A 24852-nucleotide genomic window follows, 5' to 3' on the forward strand; every position below is an offset into this window, starting at 1 on the left:
TGTTTTATCCCATTAGAAAAGCAAAAAGTCTGTCATCATAAAAATTTCAAGGATACAATAATCACATAAAAATCTACACATAGCAGCTTTAAAAACACATTTGAGTCACAGAACTAAAACTAAAACATTAGCACTGTTAAGACTACATTAAAACAGACAAAGTCAGAACATTTGTTTTACCTTCATCCATCCCATTGAGGAGCTGGTTGAGGTCGTCCGTCTTACAGTCGTACAGATGCTCCTTCCAGGTTTCTCCATTGTCGCTTCGCAGCAGGATCAGCTCTCTCTCTTGGCCTCGCATCGAGCCAAAGTGAGGGATCTCCACTATCACCGGCCTGGTGAGGGACACGTCATGTAGATATGGTCATTGACAAAAAATAAACCAAAAACAAACAGCTCTGTTTTACCTTATTTCTTATAGAGAGAGTTTAGTTCTTTCTCTTCCTCCAATTAGTGTTTGTGAGGATTTAGGGAATATTAAAAGTCTCACTCTGACACGAATGATGCCAGAAATATCATATAGAGAATCGTATATTTGCTTTTTATGCATATTCTTTTCTTAAACTCTACAGATAAAGACAAACGTGAGCAGGATCACTGAAGGAAACAGGTCTGAGAACAGATTGTACCAGGTATGGAGTGAACGAGCTTCGTAATGATATGAAAGCTGTGGTTCGGTGCTGCGGTTTGATGGGACATTCAGAGTGTGTTGTCATGGCCCGGCCGGCATGACATGACGTGACGGGACGGATGAAATGGTCTGAGGAGTTGAGTGGGGAGGAGAAAGCTGCACAGCCCTCGACTTACAGTAAAACAAGGCATGAGAGCAACACAGGAGAGGAGCATGAGCGTACAGTACTCTATCCTGAGGACCGTCTGTGTGTTTATGGGTCACTCAGAGTAGAATAGAAGAGAATATAAAACACACACCGTGGAGGGAGCAGAGGAACTATATTCATTGATCATCTCTTTGGGAAATCATGTGAAAAATGATCTCTCACTGTGAGTGATGGAGTCCTTTTTTACTGTCTTCTGAATCTCACCTGTAAACCTGTGTATGACACTATAATATACAATATAGAGGCTGTAAAAGTCGAATTTATGGCTGGAGGGTTGCTTTACACAGAAAAAGTGGAGAATATAATGTTATAGAAAAGTAGTATTAAAAGTTTCAATCTGTTAAAATTTCATACTTTACATTCAGTCAAAGAATGGGGAGCTTTTATTTTGAAAAACAGTCTAAAGATTGTGAAGTAACGAACCACAATTAGTCCAACAATCTCCTGGTGTTGGTGACAACATGGATCAGTAATAATGTGACCAAACTCTTTCCATCGATGGAAATCAATCAGACAAAGAACAAAAAAAACAAAACAAAAAACAAAAGAAGACCGTGGGATGACTGATTGATCTTAAAGGTGAGGTAAAGTAACAGCAAGTCATGGGAAGCAGGATGATGCTCGGCTTGAGGAGGAAAAGGCTCATGCCCAACAAGCGCAGTCCAAAAGTCCAAACAGCCAATCAAAACCTTTACTTTCAGTGACATCAGAAGCCCACTGAAAGCCTCTGAAATAAAAAAAACAAAACAGAAATACTTAAATGAAAAAGACCCAGGATGGATTTTAAAGCTGTGATGCGTAGTTTTAGGAAGAAATGTACAATCTCAAGCGCTACAGTATAATCAATAATATACATCCACCTCATCATCTCCCACCTGACTTTAAACACAGGTAATCACACAATCACACCCCTGACGCACTGTTTCCCTTCACCGTCACTGATTTCTTCCCAAAACCACATGGCAGCAGTTTAATAAAAATCTGTGTGCTGCATCCTGACAAAAACCAAAGTCAACGGAGATGAGTAAAATAATCATAATCCATCAGCATGAATCAGCCTCAGTCATGTCGTTTCCTTTTGGGAGGAGGAGGGGGTGGGGAGTGGTGGAAGAGGAGGAGGGGGAGTTGGGGGGGTGGAGGAGGGGTGTTGGGGTGGGGTGGGGGCTATGTTTTGGTTCCTACCCAACAAATCTAGTTCCTCTGGGTCCCAGCTGAAGCACTGGACTAACCAGGCTCTCGCCTTCATTAAGGGCTGGCAGCTTTCTGGGAAGATGTAGTTTACTGCATCCGCAAAAATAATGAAACACGCACACACACATACATATACACACATACACACACACAAAACACACACTCACAAAGTCAGTAAGAGCACACACAGCTCTGAAGTTCATCCTAAGGTGAATCTCAACACTTCTTTTTCTATTGACATCAGGAACGACATCACAGGTGCACAGAGGCTGTTCTTGATTCTGATTGGCTGACAGCAGTCGGCCTATTTTAAATAGCAGCACAGTTTGATGCTCGTCTTTGTTGTCTGTCTTGTATGGGTGTGCCCTATCATACTGTGGTTAAAGAAATAAGGCTCATTTAAAGAGATTAACGTGATCAATATGATGAAAACAACACCAGAGAAAAGCTGCTCAGTCGGTGTGTTTTAGAAAAACATTTAAAAAGAGAGAAAATCTTTTTAAACAGGTTTGATTGGATTTTAATGGATGTAATGTTCTTTTTCTTAAATTCTCCATTGCAAAATACACAATAAAAATAATGTTTAATACACTTCTGTTTGTTTAATATACTTAAATAAGGGTTAATTTAAGAAATCAAATAAATGATCGAAATAAAAGTAGTGTAAATAATTAAGAAAAACTAAAAAACTACAGCTGATAAGGGTCTGCTAGCTCATTTAATTGCTGTATTAAATTATAATTTAGACAGAGAGTCAGTTCAGTTTCTTCTGTTTTTAAACATTTTACTTACTGAACTGTTTTTTTCTTACAATCTGGACTTGAACACAGTTTTTTTTTTTACATCCTTGGTAAAAGGGAAACACAGCTGGACATTTTTGCTTGAGGGTGAGCGCACACTGCACCAATTACACTAAAAAAAACTGCAAATTAAACCGCAGGTGTCATTCACACCCCAACATGCACAAACACACACACACACACACACACACCTCGTTCACTCAAGTCACGTACAAACGCAGATGGTCGGTAGATGGCGATGGCAAGAAGCAGAAGGAAGGAGATGTCAAGTCATCGAGCTAAAGTGCACTCAAAATAAGCAGTTCAGCAAAGAGCAACAACAATAATAACATCAACATCGGTGTGACTGAGCGAGGTTTAAAAGGAGGAGGCGGCGGGGTCTTACCCGAGGAACTGAGCTCCCGCCGGGCCGACTTCCACCAGGCGGCTGGCCAGACCTTCTCCCTCCACCATGGGAGGAGGCGACGCCAGTTTGTGCCTCTTCACCAGGCGACAGGTGATCCGGGTGGGCGCCGTGCACTTCCTGGGCGGGATGATGATGCGCATGCCGTTGTGGCGACTTCCTCTCATGGAGCCGCCCCTCGCGTCGACCATGAAGCTGACGAGGAACCTGATGCAGAGCGGAGCAGCAAAAGGAAGAACGAGGAAGGAGGAAGAGACAAAGAGTGAAGGAAAAGGACAGGAGGTAAAAAAAAACGAGAAAAACAAGAGAAAAGTGGAAAATGAGACGAGCGGAGCGGCAGAGAGGAGGGGGAGGGAGGACACAGAGAGGGGGATGGACGGAGGAGAAGAAGATTAAATAAGTCAAATATACAGTTTTATTAGTCTGACAGCAGTATTGATGGACAGAGAGGAGCTTTAGTTGAGGTGATCGCTTCCCATGCTGTGATCCTCAAAACACACACAAACGCAAGTGTGAGCAAAAGAGAGGAGAGATAAAAGAAAGAAGAGATACTGTAGGCCTATGTGAGGAGGAGTTTTCTGTGTTGGCTGCAGCTGCTGTGGCTCAATGATCATTTAACCATTTATTTTTCTTCCTGTTGGATAAAAAATGAGACTGAACTCTTTGATTTCTGCATCAGACAGTCGACACGCCAACACAGGAGCCTCCGGTGTTTCCTGTTTTTGTTTTTCGTTTTTTTTTACCCGTTATTAGAGGGAAATCTGTGGAGTGGAGATGTGTGTAACTAACTTTAACTCAAAGAAGAAAGTCACATAACTCACACACACACACACAGATTCACACCATGCAATCTGGAAACTGAGGTGTCACGTTATTGTGTATGTGGCTGCTGATCAAACAGAGCCTGAGCTGTTTCTCTGAAGGGTTTAAAGGGATACGGCAACATTTTTTTTCATGTCTTGCCTCACTCACGAGTCCATGACAAGCAGACAGACACCATCATTTCGACTGTGCGTGCAGTAACAAGGGAGATAGCCTACGGGCAGAGTTGGCGCACTGCTAATTAGCTTAGCTCAAACGCTGGAAGTGTATAGGTAGTGTTAGCCTGCCTCCTACCCCAGCCGAAATCAGCATTCAGAAGCTGATTTCATTTTAGCTCTAAACTCTGTAAATATATCACTTTATCAACATTTCAAACATTTTTAGGCGAGAAAGTAGCCGTTTAGATCAGCAGTGTGTCGTTAATTTGTCTAAATACCAGCTGTTTACAATTTTGTTCGGACAAATTCAGCGCTACTCAAGCTAGCCGTTGTGACCAACGCATTTCCGGTTACTTTCACAAAATAAAAACACCCGTTGCCCTTTACGTACAGAAAACCATGACGATAGAATTTGTGCTTTTACTTTGAAATAGGAAGCTAACCTACCCTCGATGTAGCTAGCTTGAACCAAAATAAATCGTCTTTGCTTGAACCCTCCGTTTTGACCGATCTCGTCCCGTTAGCGGCATTTGACCACTCAAGATGCCTTACCGGAGAGTTTTGTCAGCTCTGAGACGAAGATCGGCCCGCTGGTTTCCGTTTAGAGTTGCTGAAGAGTGTCTCTGATGACTTAAGGTGGAGGCAGGCTAACACTACCCATACACTTCCCGCGTTTGAGCTAAGCTAATTAGCGGTGCACCAGCTCTGCCCGTATCTCCCTTGTTACTGCACGCACAGTCGAAAGGATGGTGTCTATCTGCTTGTCATGGACTCGGGAGAGCCAAAAAAAATGTTGGTGTATCCCTTTAATTCAGTCTGGAGCAAAGATACTATTCATTTACATATTTATCTATATGACTGGTTATTGATTTGTGATTGTTTTACAGTCAAAAAGCAGAACTTGTAGGTGGAAAATAAAAACAAACAAACATCCAGATCCAGCTGTAACTGAAGTTCACGTCAACACGAGTTCATTCAGATCAGTTCAGAGACTCACAGAAGTAAACACAAGTAACGACACAGTTCACACGTGAGAGGAGAGGCAAACACTGATGTTATGAGGTGAACAGAGGGGGGAGGGGCACGGGGAGGAGGAGGAGGGAGAGGGGTGATGTCACCAAAAACAAGGTGTGGGTGGGAGGTGATAAAGAAGGAGCAACCAATCACAGTCAATCACCTGCTGTCGTACTGCGGGAGCGGAGAGGAAAAACTGCAGGATGGACGACAAAGCAACGCAGGAGCGACAGGTCAACAACAACAACAACAACAACAGCAGCTTTGTCACTGAAAACACCACTGAGAAGACGATTAGCAACGAGGCCTTAAGTTTGTGGAAAGAATGATGCTAATTAATTTTAGGCACAACGCTATAGGCCTATGGCGCTAACTGTGAAACTAACACTAGCAGCCAGTTAACTAAACAGAGCTGGAACTGCTGTTGTCACACTTCTAACAATCGAGATAAACCATGTTAATTAGCGTGCTAGCAGTTTCCCTTTATTTCAAGTGTTTGTGCTAAACTAAGCTGGCTGCTGGCTGTAGGTTCAAACATTAATAACCGTATTTATAATTTACAGACTATAACTATAGTATATCAATTCAGGTAGAATTATTTATAAATAATGACTTATTTATTTAAAGGGATATCAGTTTCAACATTTTCACAAATTCACCCATTGCCATAATACCTGTCGTTTTAGGAGTAGGTTACCTTTAATTGTCGGTGCAAGCTGTTTTGAGATCAGCGGACCAGAAACGTGAGCTGCTCAGCTAATGCAACGGAGCTGCACGGTATACATACATATCATAAACTAAATACACCATCCAACAACTCCAAAACACTCTCGTAGACAAGTTGTGACCTGCACATTCGCTACACTACATATGAAATAATAACATAATAATGTAACATTATGATACATGAAGGAAATACTCTGAACTACTTGCACTTTTGAAGTCACTCTGCCCAGCAGCCGTGTCTGAAATGTAGTTCAGACTAAGCATTTGCCTCGAAAACAACTCAGTCTTGTAATGTCACATGATTATTTCATAGCGTGGTGAGTTCAGAGCGTTTTGGAGTTGTTGATTGTTGGATGAGTTTGATGAGGTAAAGGCGGAAATACCGTGCACCGTGCAGAGCTCACGTCTCTGCCCCGCCGATCTAAAAAACAACTTGCACCGGCAATTAAAGGTAATGAACCTACTCCTAAGACTATAGGATTATGGCAATAGGCAAATTTTCCAAAATGTTGAAATATCCCTTTAACAATACTTAACTGATGCTTCATAGTGTGTAGTTTTTTTTTCTTCTGATAAGATTCAAAGTTTTCAAAACAGACAATCAGAGAGAGTGATGAGGAGAAAGAGCTGTTTTCTCGAGGGAAGACAAATGAGGAAGAGAGAAGAACCGGAGAGGAAGACAAACAGAGGAACAAAACAGGTCGGTGGAAGACAAACACTTGTCTTGTAACCGTCCTCCCTCCTTCTGTTTCCCCCTAAAAGCCAAAAACACATCTCTTCACAACCACGTTTCTGTTTCAATCCCAATCATCCTGTGCCTACCCGGAGTGTATTGGTGAGGAGACCAGGTTGACGTTGTCCATTGCGTCTGCGGTCCAGCTGTACCTCCTCAGGGACTCGGTGTCGAAGTCCTTGGCCACGGCCAAATGCTGCAGAGGAGACAGCAGAGTCATTGCAGAGCAGAGAGAGGGAGAAAGTCTGAGTGTTTGTGGTGAATCCTGAGTGTGTGTGTGGAGAAAACAAATAATGATAAACACCAAAAATGTTTTATACAAGGAGCCATGCAAACTAAAGCTGAACGTTTAAGCTGCTTTTGTGACCCATTAGGAGCTAAGAATGAGCTATGATCCAGCTGTGAGGTTTACACCTCCTCTGTGGAAGGAGGGCTTCACCACCGGTACCAGGAGCAGCAGTTCTGGCTGAGTCATAAGATGATGTCTACACATGGGAGACTGCAGCAGCTGTCAGCAAGAGCCGGACCAGTAAATAAATCTGGAGTTATGATGTTTAAATGGGACACAAGCTGTTCAAAACATCTTGATGAGATTCAGAATATCAGCAAAGAAAAAAAAAAGCAAAACATAAACAGAATGATTAAAAATCACGACTTTATGGATGGAAGGAGAGAAAACAGCACATGCACATTTGATGGCATAAACTCAACAACAAAAGAATATTTATGGAGGATTTAACAAACGCTAAAATCTGAACGATGTGTTCTCACATGCGTTGACAGGTGGCGTGCACAGTGACATCTACCTTATTGTGTTGCTCTAGAATAAAGGACTTTTCCTTGCGGAGCATCTGCAGCAGCAGCAGCAGCGTGAGAGGAGACGAGCCGTTATTTAGCAGCTGCTACGTTCACAAATCAAACATCTGTGTTCCTCTGAGGCTTTTTGCTCAAATCACTGTCAGCATCATGATACAGCAATACTTCAACCAAACAAAGTGCATTAACTCATTGCTCTCAAAGTGAAAAATATTAAATATATTTATCCCTTCCCCTTTTAGATCTGAAGACCAGATCTAAAAATGACGATAAATCTGACTTTGACGACACTTTTTGTTTAATCTAAGTCTTGTTTAACACAGATCCATGGGAAGGTGTGACGTTTGATTTTTGTCTAAACAAAAGCTTAAAACCCATAAATATTAAATTGACTATAACGTGAGACAAGGACAAGCAGCTGATTGTTCAGTTTGAAGACCTGAGATGATCAAATGTTTGATATTTCAGCTTCAGAACTTGGTTAATTCAGCCTCTGTCGCAGATCTATAGTTTAGAAAATGCCTAACATTTTCCAAACAGAAGCAATGACATATTATATTATAATATTGTGGTGCCAGGTGGAGAGGTGACATTTGCATATCCTATTGATATTTTTTTTGTCATGTAACATTATCTCTGTGTACATGCACAGCTCATCTTGTCTTGTGCTTCTAATGCTGATCACTTTTCTGTACCTGTTCGGAGGGAGAACCAGGTGATCCACTGACCTGTGTTTATAAACACAGCACACACACACACATATGATCCAGCTATTTTAAGAAAACTAATTTTTATAAGGTTTTTTTTTTTTTCCCACTGATGGCAGTTTCACTTTGCCTTAAGTGCCATTTTGCAGCATCTTTGAAGAAAGTGGGCCATCACAGTAATCCCTCTTAGATAGCTGCACCAGCCGCTAATCTCGTTTCCTCTTTCAGTAAAATGTAACGGGATTGGTCGTCTTTATGTCGGCACCAACTCAGGTGTAAGAGGATTGGCTTTTGGCACAGCACCAAGACAGCTTTCAGGCACATTCGGAGACAGAACTGTATCTCTCGTTGAAGTTAATGACCTGTGGATTACCGACTGGCCGAGACAGACAGAGACAGAGACAGACAGAGACAGACAGACGGAGAAAAAAGAGACAAAGCACAGGAAACCTTTAAACACACCGATATACACCCAGTCGTGTACGTACCATCTCTTTACTCGGCGCCAGCATCTCCTCTATCATCATGCTGTCCCGAGTGAACGAGCTCCGGTTCAGCGTGTTGGACCTATCAGAACTGAAGGAACGCAGGCTTGGTGTGGTTGCCGTAGCAGTCACGGATTACCAAGACAACAGTCAAAGTGATGGAGAAAGGGGAGGAGGAGGAGGAGGAGGGGAGGAGAGGCGTGGAGGAGTTGGGTTGGGTGTGAAGTGGGGAGGAGGAGGAGGAGGAGGAAAGTGAACAGAAAAAACAAACATAAACACATTAAATGCATGCAGCTTCCAGGAACCTGACTGTTTGTCACCAGTGACGACAAAACAACGACCACAAGGTAAAACAGAGAGAAGCCCCTGGAGGAGGAGGCTGCAGTGTGAAGGCCACGATATATAATAAAACATCTTAATAAACCAGAAATCCAGATGTAAATGCTGATTTTCCACATATTTCTTGGCTTGACAGAACAAAACAAAACAAAACAAAAAAAAAACCCAGTTTGTTTCCCAACAGTCACTACACTGTCTACACCCGCCGACCTTCAACTTGGCTCTTCACACGGTGTGAACGTCCCGACAGCCTGAGTGAAGCAGAGTAGCTTATGAACGTTAAGTAGATTACTGTATGATGGACAATGGACACAGTGCTGCGACAGGAGGCTCGTGTTGGCCGTCATGATGGAATGATCTGACACATACTCATCTTTTAAATCCAGATTAAATTAAAGATCCTTCCTTCAAAAAAAAAAAAGAAAAAAAAAAAAAGATGAAGTTTCTGTCCCTGTGAACTTTTTTTTTTTTTCCCAGTGCGATGCTTTGGAGAAAAAAAGAAGAAAAAAAAAAGAGAAGACTTTTATGGGGCAAATAAAAGAGCATTCCTCAGCAATGACATGTGATGAATGTTTGCCTGCAACATCATCCACAGTTACAACGCTGCTGTTTGCTCCACACGAGTAAAACCAATTAGTCTGTGTGCAGAGGAAGTATCGCCATGACTGCAACCTATCTGTTACTCCTAGCTCCTTTTGGACGATCATATTAGATCGCTGAGTTTATTTACTGTCAGAAAGGTAAAGCTGAAAACAAACTGAATACAGAATTTACTTGACAGTTTTTGCTTCTATGACACTTTGGGGGTTTATTATGTACAAATGTATCAAAACATTTCAATAAAAATGAATAAAAAACATATGAAAATCCTTATACAGATATGTTACAGTATATGTATCCGCTTCCTCTGCTGATTCAGCTCATTGCGCCCCCTAGAGTCCTGGAGGAAGTCTGTGGCCTGTGTCTAATTTTTTTTTTTTTACATTAAAATAGAAAAACACTGTGGTGCTTTTCTGCTTCCTTCATAGCCAAACAGACATTGTTTTAACTTTTTGTTTCTCAATAAGACACATTTCCAATCATTTGCCATCCTACTCTCAAATTAATTCATCTTTTGTTGTTTATTTTCAATTATAAAGTGATTTTTTAAGCATTTCCATGTATTGTATTTATCCTTCTCAGTACCTGGCACAAGGTGTAAAGAGATTGGATTGTTTTGCACTGTCCATTCTTTGTCAAAAACTATATGACACTAAACTGATGAAGGCAATAAGCGTCCCTATTGCCTCCAGATGCATCAGTTCAGGTCCCTGGAAGCTCGATGTAGAAAACACTCCACACACACAAAATGATGCAAAGCTCTACCTTTGTGGCAAAAACCCACAAAGACCTTCTTCAGGCATAAATGAAAACTGTCGCCACAGTCAAACACAAAAGCAAAAACACAACTGGGGTATATTTTTCTCTGTGAGCAAAAACAAAACGAACGACCCTGCCGAGCTTTGTCTCAACTGAAAGCAAGAAACTGGAGAAAAGATCACACAGGTGAACAACCAACGGTACACAACACAACAACAACAACAACAGTGTGTGATGTTAATGCACAACAGAAAAGCTCCAAATCATCAAGTTAGTAGTCAAACATACACAGTAAATATGTATAACATCGGACCACAAAGTCATGATACAGAGAGTGACTGGGGGTCTGGAGGTGTAGGAGGAGTGGGGGGTGGGGAAAGGTGTGAGATGATGGGAGGGGTGGGAAGCAAGGGAGGTGTGTGTAGGGGAGGGTGGGGGGCTCTTCATGCCTTCAGCCTTACCTGACTTTGGGACTAACATTAAGAACGGACATGAGGAGAGAATAAAAGATCATGAACAAACAGAGGAGTGGACAGAGAGAGAGATGCAGTGAGGAGAGAAGCCAGAGCAGAGATGCAGGTTGGTCGAGTGATGGTAGATACTGACTAACTGACCGACTGATCGACTGACCAACCGACCGACTGGTCTCGACCTGTCTGGCGTCCTCACTGCTCGCTCTCTGAGCTCATTTAAAAGGTATAATATGTAGGAATTCCCCCCATCTAGCGGTGCGGTTGCATATCGGAACGTATTCTTGATGTTGCATTCACGTGAAATCGGGCAGACGTCAGACAGACAACAAATCGACGCTGCATGTAACAGGATAAACAAGCGTCTATGTAAACAAGTGGTCCACCAGCACGAGGCAAAACAATACAGGCCTGACAATATGTTGTCATGGTGATGTCGTATTGTTTACCTGACCCACGTTTTACCGTCTTTCTCTCGTAAAGTAAAATGACATCCTGTTGGTTTGCCGACGGCCGTCTGCCTGACTGCACCTGAATGCAACATCAGTGCCTCCGTCCTTCCTCACACTACACAGTGGTGACAGTTTTAACAGGCCGAGCCGACAGCTCCGCTGAGTTTCCGTGGTTACCTACAGTCACGCTGCCACTGAACGTAAAAAATGGCGATGCAACATGGCCGCCTCAGTTCGGTGCGTCGCCCGCTGATGTATTTGTAACGACTTGTAACAACTCATTCTAAGGTACCAGAAAGCTTTCATTTGTATGCGGGTGTGATTCGACTTCAGTGAAATATGTATTTATGAAAGAAATATTTGATTTTTGCTAATAAAAAGCCAAATAAGTTACATACTGGGGCTTTAAAGTTATTTCCACTTCATTTTCTGCATAGATATATTTTGGCCTTTTAGAAATCATCATGTTGTTATATCTACAGTATGCTGTTATGATGAAAGCTTGTTTATATATGCAGCCTACAGGGAGCAATATTAGCAAACATTAGCATACTGTGTCCTAAGGGATGTCCTGATGAAATATCTAAAAATGCATTAAAATTAAATGTATTCCAAAGAACTTTACTTGAACTTGTGTTAGCTTCACATATAAAGAGGTAGGGTTACTGCAGCAGCAACCATTTAAGATTTTCAAAGTGAATATTTGAAATAAATGTGCAAGAAAATGTAAATATATAAAAAAAACCACAACTATACTACTGCTGTGAAACCAAGATGAGCAGAATTTGTTTTTACACATGATCTTTTTTTAATCCATCTTCAATATAAAGCATACAGTACACCTCATTTCTGGTTCTTTGCAGCTGAGGATCATGGGTACTGTAGTTTTTAGAGCCATTTCCCAAACCGAACTGACTGAGAAATTATGACACAAACCTCAAGTATCATTAAACTCTCATGTGCTTATGGCTGTGCATTTTGTAATGCAAAAACTCACTGAGAAAAGAAGAAAATAAAGTATGACCTAATGGTTATTTTCTGTAGTATAAAAATCTGAAAACAGATGTTCAGTTTCAGATATTTTGTAAATACTTCTCTTCCTAAATCAAACTGAACTGGAAGTAATTTAAACACAGATCCCTGCAGAGAACCAGAAATTTGTTAAACCGCCTCTAAACTTGGGTTAACGGCCCCAACACACACACAGACACACTCAGACACACACATTCCCACATCCCCTCTCGCTCAAACAGTGTGTGTTGATCTAACCCACAGCTCAAGGCCATGCAATCGAACATGTTTCTAATTTCCTGTGGCTCAGCGTCCGCGTATGTCACTCCTCAGATATTCAATATCCCCTCCCTCTTCAGCGTGTTGCACAAGTGTCAATATTTTCGTGCGAGCAACAAGTTCAACAGCTACAGTGAGCGAACCCTGACCTCCCACTGGTGAGGAGAGGGAGGGGGCCGTCAGTGTGTGGTCAGGAGACAGTAAAGGCCACACCGCCTTCTCATTTCTTCTGCTGTTTCTGCTCTGGCAGCTCTTTGTGAATGTGTGTGTGTCTGTGTGTGTGTGTAGGAAAACAGTTTTTTAGATCATGAGCTTTCACAAGACTTCTTGTGCTGTTGCAGACTAATAGCTCATGTGCCCACAGTCTAACCCTGTCACCGTATTGATCGCACACTATCAAGAAAATCACTGCGTTTCTTGGAGTTTTGACAAAGACTCTTCCACATGCTGTAACGTCAGTGTATCGCTTACATCAGCTGTAATCAACAATCAACACAAAGGGGACTACAGAGGGAATATCACATGCTAACCATTAAAAAAAAACACCACAATTTGACATTTTGATGCAAAATCCTGCAACCTATTAATCAGCGCTTTAAAGTCTAGTCACACCAGGAAGTGGCCACACACTTTGTCAAACATGTTGTGTGTGGTTTGTATTTGTTGATTACACAAGGATGACTTGGTAGCCAGCTGGAAATATGTTAATGCTAATCAGTCACATTAGCTGTCTTGAGCTTCTTTCTGTGTTCTGTGCACATTATCTGAGCTCACAAAAGTGGAGTAGAGCACGCACATCCAAACACACTACAGGTGCAGGACCAACAAACAAAATTAACTTAGAGAAAAAGAAGTGAAGTCTGCACTCTGTATCAAGCTCCTTTAATGTTTATTGTGGAACGATCAACTTTCGATCCCTGCACATTATCTGAGCTAACATGCATGCTAACTCACGAAAGATTAGTCCTGTGGCTAATGTTATAGATAATGTTGTTTCCAGACCTTTAACCTAAGGTTTATTGTTACTGCATTTACTTATACAGTAGCCTATCTTAATATCTGTCCAGGGACTTGTAGCTAACATATTATTGTAATTAATGTAAAGTGTCCCTGTTAAAAAAGCTACTTGCAAGTTTTGCTTTTGCTACATAGCAGGCATTGGCATTACCAGCTGTTTGCATGAGTCAGTTTTGCCAAAAAACTTCAAAGTGCTACTGTAGTTCTTCGGTGCTGACTCGCTATCGGAAAATGATGGGGCGAGCAGAGCTAGGTACTTAGCATGCTAACTTGTGAAAGTGGAAGAAATGATAGAAATAAAAGCAAAACAAGGAGGTTGTTTTTAACCACTGGAGACAGTTCATTGTGTGATATGTAAGTCAACAGCTGTCAATGCTAATGCTGGCTCTGAAGCGACAGCAAAACTTACAAACAATCCAATAAATACAGTAGATAAACAACCTTCATCACTGTGAGCCTTTAGAAACAACTAACCTGGTGTGATTAGGCCTTTATAAGTCACTGAGAGCTGTAATTTATGTCATAACGACTGATAATAAATTAACAAACACATACAGGTAACAGTCATAACACTGATGTAGGCTATGACTGGGTTGTAAAACACAGTGCGTCTTACCTCTGTGACCGTGCACCGACGCTGAAGCCCATGTAGCCCTCCTGAGGGAGCGAGTCGTCCCCGAGCTCCCGCAGGTCCTGGGGGGCCAGATATTTGTCTGTGTCCCCCGTCATTGCATCGTCACCTGAGGGGTTGGAGACACACAGGGCCGAGGTGAGGAGTGGTTACAACAACGAGTCGTCTTTCCAGGGAATGAGACCGTAAAAAAAAACAAAAAAAACTTCCTAGTAGGGAAACTACGGAGAGAATGAATGAGTAATACTCTTCTCCCCCTCCCTCAATCTCAATAATCACTGTCCACGTTCGCTTGCGCAATCCAGATATCCTTCCTTCATCTGAGATCCTCCACATTTAGCTGTGGCTGCAGACTTAACGTCCAACGCTGGCAGTGAAAATGGGAGATTTCTATGAATGGCTCCAGTGAGCGTCTCTTCTTGTTGTCGTCCACACGGACCGTTACAGAGCGGCTCTTTTTTAGACAGACGGATCAATTCAGCCTCTGCCCAGAGGCCGTTTTCCAGTTCAGCGTTGCTCCAACAAACACACACACACACACACACACAAACAAAAGCCTCCTGTCACTAAAAGCTTTTTTTCTTTCTTTTTTGTCTCAGTCAAACAGTGATCGGTAAAGGGTGCAAGCAAACAAACAAAAACAGTGCTGCTGTCAATAACAGGTTAATTTAGTGAGTTAAAAGCTTTATATATGCACAAAAAAGTTGAGCTAATGTAGCTTTGGAGCAGGTTTCACAGTATTCTACAGTTAAGGTGAATAAAAACCTTGCTCAGCACACTGCAAAAACTCAAATATCTTACCAAGAATATTTGTCTTACAGTATATCTAGTCAAAATGTCATTTCTAGTCAAAACAAATCTCATTATACTCAAAATAAGACTCATCACATAAAAAGTAGCTTGTTTTTTAGACACTTTTTACTTCTTTCAAGCATATTTTCACTTGAAATAAGTAGAAAAACCTGACAGTGGAGCAAGTTTTTCATTCTTATTACAAGCACAAAACACTTGCTTTCACTGGCAGATTTTTCTATTTATTTCAATTGAAAATTAGTTTGAAACAAGTGAGAATGATCTAAAAACAAGTTATTTTTTAGGTGATGAGCCTTATTTTAAGGGGAAAGAGATTAGCTTTGACTAAAAATGAGACATTTTGACAAGAAAGAAGACAAATATTTGTGAGTTTTTGCAGTGCAGGCAAATCAAGAGGTTAAAGAGCTGAAAACATACGTTCAAGGCCTCACAGCAGCAGCATGTTATTCCCCTCCTTTGAACTGTACTGTACTGTAGATCCTAACCTACTGATGAACTGGTGACCACAGAGAGAAGGAGGTGAGGAGAGGAGAGGAGGAGTTAAAAAGAGGGGGAGAGGGGAAGCAAGTGCATGCAGGCGGAGAAACCAAGGGGAAAGAAAAGGAAGGCATTCCAGCCACCACAAAGCACTGGAGACCCCCCCACACCCACCCACTCAGCCACTCACCCTCCCTGTCGCCTCACCCCCCACTGCTACAGCAAAACCCTCCCCCCTATTAAACTTTCTCTCTTTCACTCTCACACACTCACACACTTTACCGACCCCATCTGGCCACATTCCAGTCCGGTTCTCCGGGATCCCAGCGCGTTAAAAAACAAAAAACTCACCTCCTGCTTTAAAGCACTTCATTCAGCCGCTCGTCCACTTTGCAGGATTTTTTCACCCCGAACTAAAACTTCTCTCTCTCTCTCTCTCTCTCTATCTCTCTGTGTGTGTGTGTGTGTGTGACTCTGTAACCTCCCTTCAGCTCGGTGACGCTCTCCTCCTGCATGCACTCACTGTCTATCTCTCTTTCACAGCCCGGCGCTCACACAAACAGATCGGCTTTCTCCCGCCTACCCACCCTGCTCTAGGATTATCCACTCTGTGTGTGTGTGTGTACATGAGTGAGTGTGTGTGTGTGTGTGTGTGTGTGTGTGTGTGTGTGTGTGTGTGTGAGTGAGAGAGAGTTTCTGCACAGACACCTAGATCTCACTGCAGGACAGAAATAGTAAGTGGGTGTGTGACTCAGACCAAGTTGTCTAACATCTGAACTCTACCACCACACCTGTGTATCCTCACCGCAACTTTATATTTTATGGTTTGTTTGTGTGCAGGTTTTTGTTTTGTTTGCACGCTTTCTTCCTCTTTCACTTCTGCTTTTATTCTCCTCCTCCTCCTCGCTCTACCTGTCTGTCTGCCCATTTTGTCTCTCCATCTACTAAATACTACAAATTCTTTGCATACAAATAACCTCATCCTCCTCCTCCTCCTCCCTCTTGATCTCTGTGTTTTCCACTCACTCCTCCAGCTGCGTCTGTGAGTCAACGCACATGTCAGACAGTTTGTGTTTCATCCATCTAATAAGGATTTTATATAAAAACGACCCCGTCTGCAACAGTTATCTGTTGTCTGCTTGTCGTTGTATTGCCTCTGTGTAACAGCTGCTATTATCATTGACTGGGCAGGTTCCTGACTGTTCAGGAAAGAGGGAGAGACTGATGTTCTCTTTAAATAATATATAGTTACAGAGGCCAGAATTGCTTTAAGTGTCTAATTATACTGTATAGTTGAAGTATAAGATGATTGACTACTGAGGAGAATGTGCTCGATTGATTAAAGTGGAAGTGTGACATTTTATGTACCTAATCCTGATCGCTGTTTGTTCCTCCCGGATAAATAAAAAACAAATGAATAAAGAAAAGTTTGGGGAAAGTTTCCAGTGTGTCTAAGCAACAAGAAAGTTTTAGATGTGCACGATCCAAAATGTCGGCTCAACATTGCATCGTTTGTTAACAGCTGATTTTAGCACATTGCTGGTTATACTGTAGCGTGGCGGTACGGTGGTACAGTGGTTAGCACCGTCACCTCACAGCAAGAGAGTGAAGGTTGCATGTTGCATGACCTGTCCAGGGTGAATCGTGGGACCGACTCCAGCTACAGTAACTCATGTCTACATACCACCAACCAATCACTGTAGAGCATTGAAATGATGAAGAGCGAGAGAAGTTGGCTGATACTCTACAAGTACATACAGTACTATATTGGAGCACAGGTGGCTGATGGGAGTTGTCCAGTTGTCTAAATTTGCATTATATGTATGATTTTTTTGGATCAACTTCTTAAAATGAATCTCTTTTTTAAGCAATATGATTTTTAACTGTGCAAATGAATGAATACATGGTTAGTTAAACCTTTTCACTGCCCTGCCTGCTGCATTTAAGGCATCATCAAATTAAATTACCTTTGGTGATTAATAAAGTAATTCGTTTTGTATCGTATCGTATCATCCATACTACTACAAATTCATAATAAAACCGTTTTTGAACAAAAATGACGATTTTGCTGCCTCAACCAACCTCTAACTCTGACACCTTCAGTGCTAAAATGGGTGCATTTAAAAAAAAAAAGCTCATCCTCTACAGCTAAAGGTGCAGCCATGACACAGGATTGGTCGGTTGCTGTTCTGCACACACGTCACTCAAAGTTGGCCCCGCCTCCTCAGAGAGAGGGAGAAGCGGTGGTCGAGCAAGCAAGAGAGTGAATTAAGAGAAGAAGCTGCATTAGTGAGAACAAAGCAGTGAATCAGCTTTTATACTGAAATATTCATTCACTTTGAAACTGTGGACGGATCATTTATGAAGCCGACACTGGTTTAAAAAGGCTTCACAGGGTGTGTGTGTGCGTGTGTGTGTGGGTGTGCCATCCAGATTTAGATCATGGCCTGTGTGTGTGTGTGTGTGTGTGTGTGTGTGTGTGTGTGTTATTGGAGATGTTAATCATTGCTGTTTGGTATGTGACTGTGTGTACATGAGCCTAGAGTTACACCTGGTGTATTTTTAGCTCAGAAATTAAAGATGGACACTCGACTAACGGCTCCACAACACAAACAACAACTCGACGACGGCCGACATGCACGTGAACACACACATGAAACTCGCACACGCACACACGCAGCGGCGTTAAGCTCCGTCGGTTTAGCTGTGCCACTTCAGACTGGTTAGAGTTAGTTGCAGTGACATCACCATGTTTTTTCTTTCTTTCTCTTGAACTTACAGGAATAGCTGATGCAGATATTTCCAGCATCCATTTCTGTTTAAACAAAACAAAACAAAAAACACCTTCAACCATTTATACAGGGATGTTTGCAGCTTCTCCTGGATCCATCCACGTCACCTTTAAATCCACATCAGCAGGTCTTTTCCTATACTGATCTGTATTTACAACCCTGACACTAAAAAACGTTCGGATGCTCTGTAAAATGTTCATTTCTGTCCTTTGCTCACAGAGATTTCCCAAGATTCTTCCAATCTTCTGATGAAGACTGTAAATAGTGGGATATTCAATTTTTCCACAGATTGGTGAAGCTCTTTTCTTCTGAAACACTCCTTTTACAGCCACTTACGTTCCTGACCTGTTGCCAGTTAACCTAATTAGCTACAAACTGCTTCTACGGTTGTATTTTCATTAGTGCCACTAACTTTTCCAGCCTTTTGTTCCTCCTTTTTTCGAGATGTGTTGCTGCCATCAAATTCAAAATGAGCCAATATTTTTCATGAAATGGTAAAATGTCGCAGTTCCAACATCTGATATGTTGTTTATGCTCTGTTTCGAATAAAATATGTTGTTTTTATTTACATTTTACACAGCATTTCAACTGTATATGTTGTATTTATGTGTCTTTGACCATTTTAACCTATGCTACACCTGGTTATCTCATGATATCTGTCTGCACCGCATCTCAGTTGTTTTAATTTACAGGCTGCTGATGTTCAGACACTAAGAGGAAGCATGTGACGGCCTAAATAAAATGAAAGCCTGCCGTTCTTTACCATCAACGCACACACCACCGGAGGGCACGACGAGCCCTGTGAAAATAAAACAAACTATTGACTGAAAAACCTCAATATATCAATTTTCTCGCCTTTTTCCCCCCTTCCTCTGTGGCTGCAGTCGGTGAAAAGTTCAAATTCAGCCACCTTTGAGTCAGACCAGGACAAAACACACACATACAGTACACACACACACACACACACACACACGCTCTCTCACACACACACACTCCAGCAGCTGACACCATGTTTGCTTTGGCCCGAATGCGTGAAACTACAATAGAAGTGTCACCAACAAGCCTCCGAACACAAAGGATCAAGTGTGTGCGCACTCTAGCCTCCGCAGGGGTGAAAAGAAATGTGTTACACGCTACACGACGCCATATGCAGACAGTTGGCATGGCAACCAGCGGAGAGGCACATATCCCCTGCATTTCGATGCATGACAATACAGGAGGCTCTACAGACAGAGAGACGGAAAGAGCAAGAAACCTCGAGTGCAGTGAAGGCAGCGCATAGAACAAATAACCTACAGCAGAAGAGAAGCGGCTATGATTTAAAAGCTGCTGCGATATTTTACTGCTGCAATGAAATTAACTCACATAAATCTTGACGTCACTGTAATAAGCTTAAAGGGATAGTTCAACATTTTGGCAAATTGGCCCATTGCCATAATCCCTATAGTCATAGCAGTAGGTTCATTACCTTTAATTATCGGTGCAAGCTGTTTTTAGAATGGCGGAGCAGAGCCGCGAGCTGCTCAGAGCTACGCTACGGAGGCTAATGGGATTTCTTGGTTTCCCTCATCAAACTCATCAAATACACAATCCAACAACTCCAAAACGCTCTGGTGGACAAGTTGTGACCTGCACATTCACCACGCTATGAGATAATAACAGAACGTTACGAGAGTTGTTTTAGAGGGAAATTCATGCAAAACCGCTGATGTGCTTTGCCTTCAGGGACAGTTTTTCGGCAAGCAGTCTCTGTATTTACCTCTAAAACAAATCTGTTCTGCTCCGCTGTTCTAAAAATAGCTTGCACCGACAATTAAAGGTAACGAACCCACTGCTAAAACTATAGGGATTATGGCAATGGGCCAATTTGCCAAAATGTTGAACTATCCCTTTAAATGAAAGAGAAACTAGAGATGGAAAATGACATACAGAACAAAGATTTTGACATGCAAAAAGAAGTGAGGATGAACAAAATTAAGAAAGAAAAAAATGAAAAATACCTTCTTCCACATCAGAGAAATAATCCTCTGTGAGCATTTCGGGGACATTGGCTTTATGGACTGTGATTGGGATGGAGGAGAGGGTTAGAGAGGAAAAACAAAAAAAAAAGCAAATCAAAGAAAATGGAAAATCACATCTATAACAAAACCGAACACAAAGAACGAACTGAAAACCCTCATGTGATTAATGTAGGTAATTATATCTTTTATATCATTGTTAAACTGTTTGGAAATAAAGGTTTAAATCATAGTCGTGATTGAGAGTAAAATATAAAATGATGAAACAAAATAATGAAATAAGTTAATGATGGAAAAGCAGCAAAAATAACAGTTTCCTTGACAACAAAAGGGAAAATTTGGCACCGAGGCATCGAGGAGCACTGGGATCAGATCAGATGCCAAATGTGACTCAACCTGGGAGATTATAGGTTCTCTCTCTCTCTCTCTCTATCGCTCTCTTTTTTGGGGTTTAGTGACTGATCTCAGGTCAGAGCTGGTTTAAAGTGACTCCTCACCTTCGTCGTCCGACACGTCCAGCGCCTCGGTCATGGTCTCCGGGACGTTCATCTTGTGCTTCTCCGTCACCGTCTGTGGAGCAGAAGACGAGCTGTTAATTTAGGAGGAGTTATCCCTGACCTACATATGAATATGTACAGTATGTAATAACACACACACAAAAAAATACACACACACACACACACACACACACACCTGAGTGACCAGAGTTTCCTCCGTCACCACTTTGAGTGTGTCGACTACAGAGATGTAGCCGAGTCTCCTGGCGATGGACAGAGCACTGTTCCCGTTCTGGAAAAAAAACAAAGGTGACCAATTAGTTTCAAACACAGGAAGTGAATCTGATATTACGGAGTACATACAGTACATAGTTTACATTTATTAGGGAGTACATAGCTACATAAATAAACTTTATTTTGCAAAAATCCCTCAAATATGGTTCAAATACTTGTGACTGATCTCTATAGAGTGCCGAAGCGGAAGCAGGAAGTAACGGTCGCCATGGGACCTCAATTCGGAAAAAGTCTCCATGTAAGTGAATGGGAGTCAAAGTTTTTTTTCGTGATCCGATTGAATTGTGCCATGAGAAAAAATATGACCTCTACCTGTTTAAAACATCGCATTTCATGCCGAGAAATCAGCAGTTTGTTGTAAAACTATTCGTCAAATAAAATTCCGAAGAATCCGTAACCAGAAAGACTACAGGTGGCGTATGTGACGTCACACACCAAATGCCGCCCTTTCCCGTGTCAGTCACACAAAATACATTCTTCCGTTACCGTTTTATGATAAACTGCTGATTTTTTGGCATGAAACGTGATGTTTTAAGTAGGTTAAGGTCGTATATTTTTCTCATGACACAATTCAATCGGATCAAGAAATAAAATTTTGACTCCTGTTCACTTCCATGGCGACGTTACTTCCTGCTTCCACTTCGGCACTCTATTGGAAGCTCAAAATTTAACTACAGTATTTAACAATAAATAACTTTTATATTCCAAATGGCCTCAGTGCAGCTCTGCAGTAAACTCTTGGAAAATGTGAATAAAATAAAATAATGACACACTTCCAAATCGGTTCTCACCGGCTGATACTGATCTGACTGATATCACTCGACTGTAAATAGCAGTAAACTGTATCTTTGTGAGTCTGTGTGTGTGTGTGTGTGTGTGTGTGTGTGTGTGTGTGTGTGTGTGTGTGTGCACTCACATTGGTGAGTTCGTTGGGCGACGCTCCGTGGTGCAGCAGCAGGTTGATGATGTGTGTGTGTCCCTGCTGTGAGGCCTGGTGAAGAGGTGTGTAGCCGTTCTGCAGAGACGAGAAAACACAGTTACACAACAAACACAAACACAGACACACACCCACGGAAAAAGGAAATATATATACAGTATATATACTGTATGTGCAGTAAAGGAAATTAACGCACCACACATTCAAACTTGTAGAATAAGTTACCTTGGTCTTAGCGTTGACCTTCGCCTGATTCTTCAGCAGGAAGTTGACCATTTTCACGTTGCCATAGTGACAGGCCACATGAAGAGGAGTGTATCCCAGCTGATGAGGCAGATAATAATTGTTGTTTTTAATTTAAAAAACCCATTAACATCATCATAATTAAGTGTGATTCAACCCACATTGAATAGCTACAGTGTTTTATATGTTATTATGAGTATTTTATTTATGTTTTTAAAGGACTATTTCTAAGTTTTGCTTACAAAAAGCAGCAAAACATTAGGGTTGAACTCATTAAATCAGCTGTAATGCTAATGTTGGCTACGTAGCATTAGTAAAACCTACAAAAAGCTCCTTTAATTCATCATGTGACCCACTGTGAGTCTACTGGGCCACATCTGTCCAGCTGTTGCTGCAGTTTGGTCTGACACAGCTCAGCCTCCACAGATTCTTATCATGTAGTTAGTATATTAACATTTCTCTTTGTTTGGGGCTGATCAGAGTAAGATCAGATATCTGACAGTGTCGACATAAATATTTAACAATCACATACTTTTATCAGAGGATCTGAGAGAAACTCATAGAAATTTCATCAGACAGAAAAGATTCAAAGTGATTAAATCATCATCTTCATCATGCGGTGTCTCCGTTATGCTCATTACAAGACGGTACATGTCACCAGATAACAAGGTTTAATAATTAAATCTAATTACTCTGCTCAGCTCTGTAGTACTGTATGCACGATGCTATTTATTTGTCCTAATAAATCATCTGAGCTGGACTGTGCTGTGTATCGCGTGTATGTGTCTAAAACCAAGAGATAAGAAACTTACAATGATATAAAACTGAAAATGTCAGCAAATCTTCACATTTAACAAGTTGGAACACGTGAGTTTACAGTAATAATCTAATAAATTAGATTTTATTAATGACTGTGGACACTCTGGTGTTTCCATTACCTTTGTCTCAGGGTCTATAGTTGCTCCGTGGTTGACGAGGACCTCGGCGACGTTGACTTTATCCTCCTGGGCAGCCAGGTGGAGCGGAGTCAGACCGGACTGAGGACACAGACGGAGACAAACAGTTATGGATGGTGTTACCAAAATACATAATCTATTCATGATTTTGATGAAGGACAAGAGACAGTTTTGGATTAAAACACTGGGATTATTTAAGTAAAACTAAGGCTCTGTGCATAAACACATGTCTATAGTGCAGACATATCCCGAGGTGATCAAATCAAGTCAACTGGGCTTAGTTTTTGTCTTGAAGACGTTTCGTCCCTTGTCCAAGTGGCTTCATCAGTTCGTGTAGACTAGACAAGACAAAAACTAAGTCCAGTTGACTTGATTCAATTACCAAGAGATGCCTTTGACCTGGACAAATGAGAATTTGCACAGACAAAGTGCAGACATAAACACATTGTAAATATTACTTAAAGGGACCACGAGGAGTTATAGTCTACTTGCCAGCCCATAGGGCCCCATTGTGAACCCGGAAATGTTGAGTACCCTAAAGTTTTATGTTAGAAATATATAGTATGGGTCCCCAGTATTCAGAAACTGCCGGATGCTAACTTATATATATTGGGCAATTAGCACAATTTACATAATTAGCATAAATTACCATAGTTTCCTATATGGGCAATATTTCCGCAAAATTGACTTGGCTGATCTGGGCAATATTGGAGTGGTTTTAGGGGTAATTGATGATGCTGAATCCATTTCTGATATTTTCAAAATTCAAAATGGCTGTCTAAACCGGTAGTGACCAGATTTAAACCGCCAGTGGGCCGATTTTGATGGATTTCAATCTGGTCCCTTCCGGTTTAGACAGCCATTTTGAATTTTGAAAATGTCAGAAATGGATTCAGCATCATCAATAACCCCTAAAACCACTCCAATATTGCCCAGATCAGCCAAGTCAATTTTGCTGAAATATTGCCCATATAGGAAACTATGGTAATTTATGCTAATTATGTCAATTGTGCTAATTGCCCAATATATATAAGTTAGCATCCGGCAGTTTCTGAATACTGGAGACCCATACTATATATTTCTAACATAAAACATTGGGGTACTCAACATTTCCGGGTACTCATTTTTGGCAAGTAGACTATTAGCAAAGTGTTTTCACACTACATTTCCAATGAGCCTCCGCGCACACGGTGAAATTCTTGGACTGGCGCAAGACGGATGAAAGCCAAAACATTTGCCAAGAATGTTTTTATTGATCAAGAATGAAAGTCAGAGTTACGAAGACGATCAGATACCGTCGTAGTTACGACCATAATCGGCGATTTGGCGGCGTAATTCCCATGACCCGCGAAACCGCCAGTAGGAAATGCTGGGCAAGCCGACCACTAAATAATAATAACAAAATAACGATAAAGACAAAACAATGTATTTATCGAAAATGGATGTAGATTCATCCACATTAATATGAGACTTTTTTATAACCAAATACAAACTCCTCGTTGTCTCTTTAATGTTAAACAGTAGGTGCTATAATAACAACACAGTAGCAACAACAGCTGCTGCAGCGACAGCG

At 41.5% G+C, this 24852-nt stretch overlaps 1 protein-coding gene across 38 annotated transcripts in view; it reads right to left on the bottom strand.

Annotated features, from left to right (window-relative positions):
• Window positions 1–24852, bottom strand: part of LOC146967258 (ankyrin-3-like) — a 167762-nt gene that overhangs the window by 33619 nt on the left and 109291 nt on the right. For 9 of the 38 annotated variants that reach the window (XM_085762420.1, XM_085762426.1, XM_085762415.1 and 6 more), the window contains 15 exons: window positions 23262–23360; window positions 22306–22404; window positions 22060–22158; window positions 21046–21141; window positions 20850–20922; window positions 20335–20394; window positions 18322–18357; window positions 14238–14361; window positions 8698–8800; window positions 7493–7537; window positions 6776–6882; window positions 5391–5423; window positions 3216–3440; window positions 2022–2120; window positions 181–335 (listed from right to left, as the gene is read on the bottom strand). In XM_085762420.1, the coding sequence (XP_085618546.1) occupies window positions 181–335; window positions 2022–2120; window positions 3216–3440; window positions 5391–5423; window positions 6776–6882; window positions 7493–7537; window positions 8698–8800; window positions 14238–14361; window positions 18322–18357; window positions 20335–20394; window positions 20850–20922; window positions 21046–21141; window positions 22060–22158; window positions 22306–22404; window positions 23262–23360 (1453 nt within the window). Of the gene's footprint in view, window positions 1–180; window positions 336–2021; window positions 2121–3215; window positions 3441–5390; window positions 5424–6775; window positions 6883–7492; window positions 7538–8197; window positions 8231–8697; window positions 8801–10853; window positions 10866–14237; window positions 14362–18321; window positions 18358–20334; window positions 20395–20849; window positions 20923–21045; window positions 21142–22059; window positions 22159–22305; window positions 22405–23261; window positions 23361–24852 lie in introns of all 38 variants that reach the window. The other 29 variants (XM_085762431.1, XM_085762439.1, XM_085762438.1 and 26 more) reach the window with 21 other exon arrangements.

Source organism: Trachurus japonicus, chromosome 19 (genome assembly GCF_045865225.1).
Source record: "Trachurus japonicus isolate A0001 chromosome 19, Traja_1.0".
Classification (NCBI taxonomy): Eukaryota; Metazoa; Chordata; class Actinopteri; order Carangiformes; family Carangidae; genus Trachurus; species Trachurus japonicus.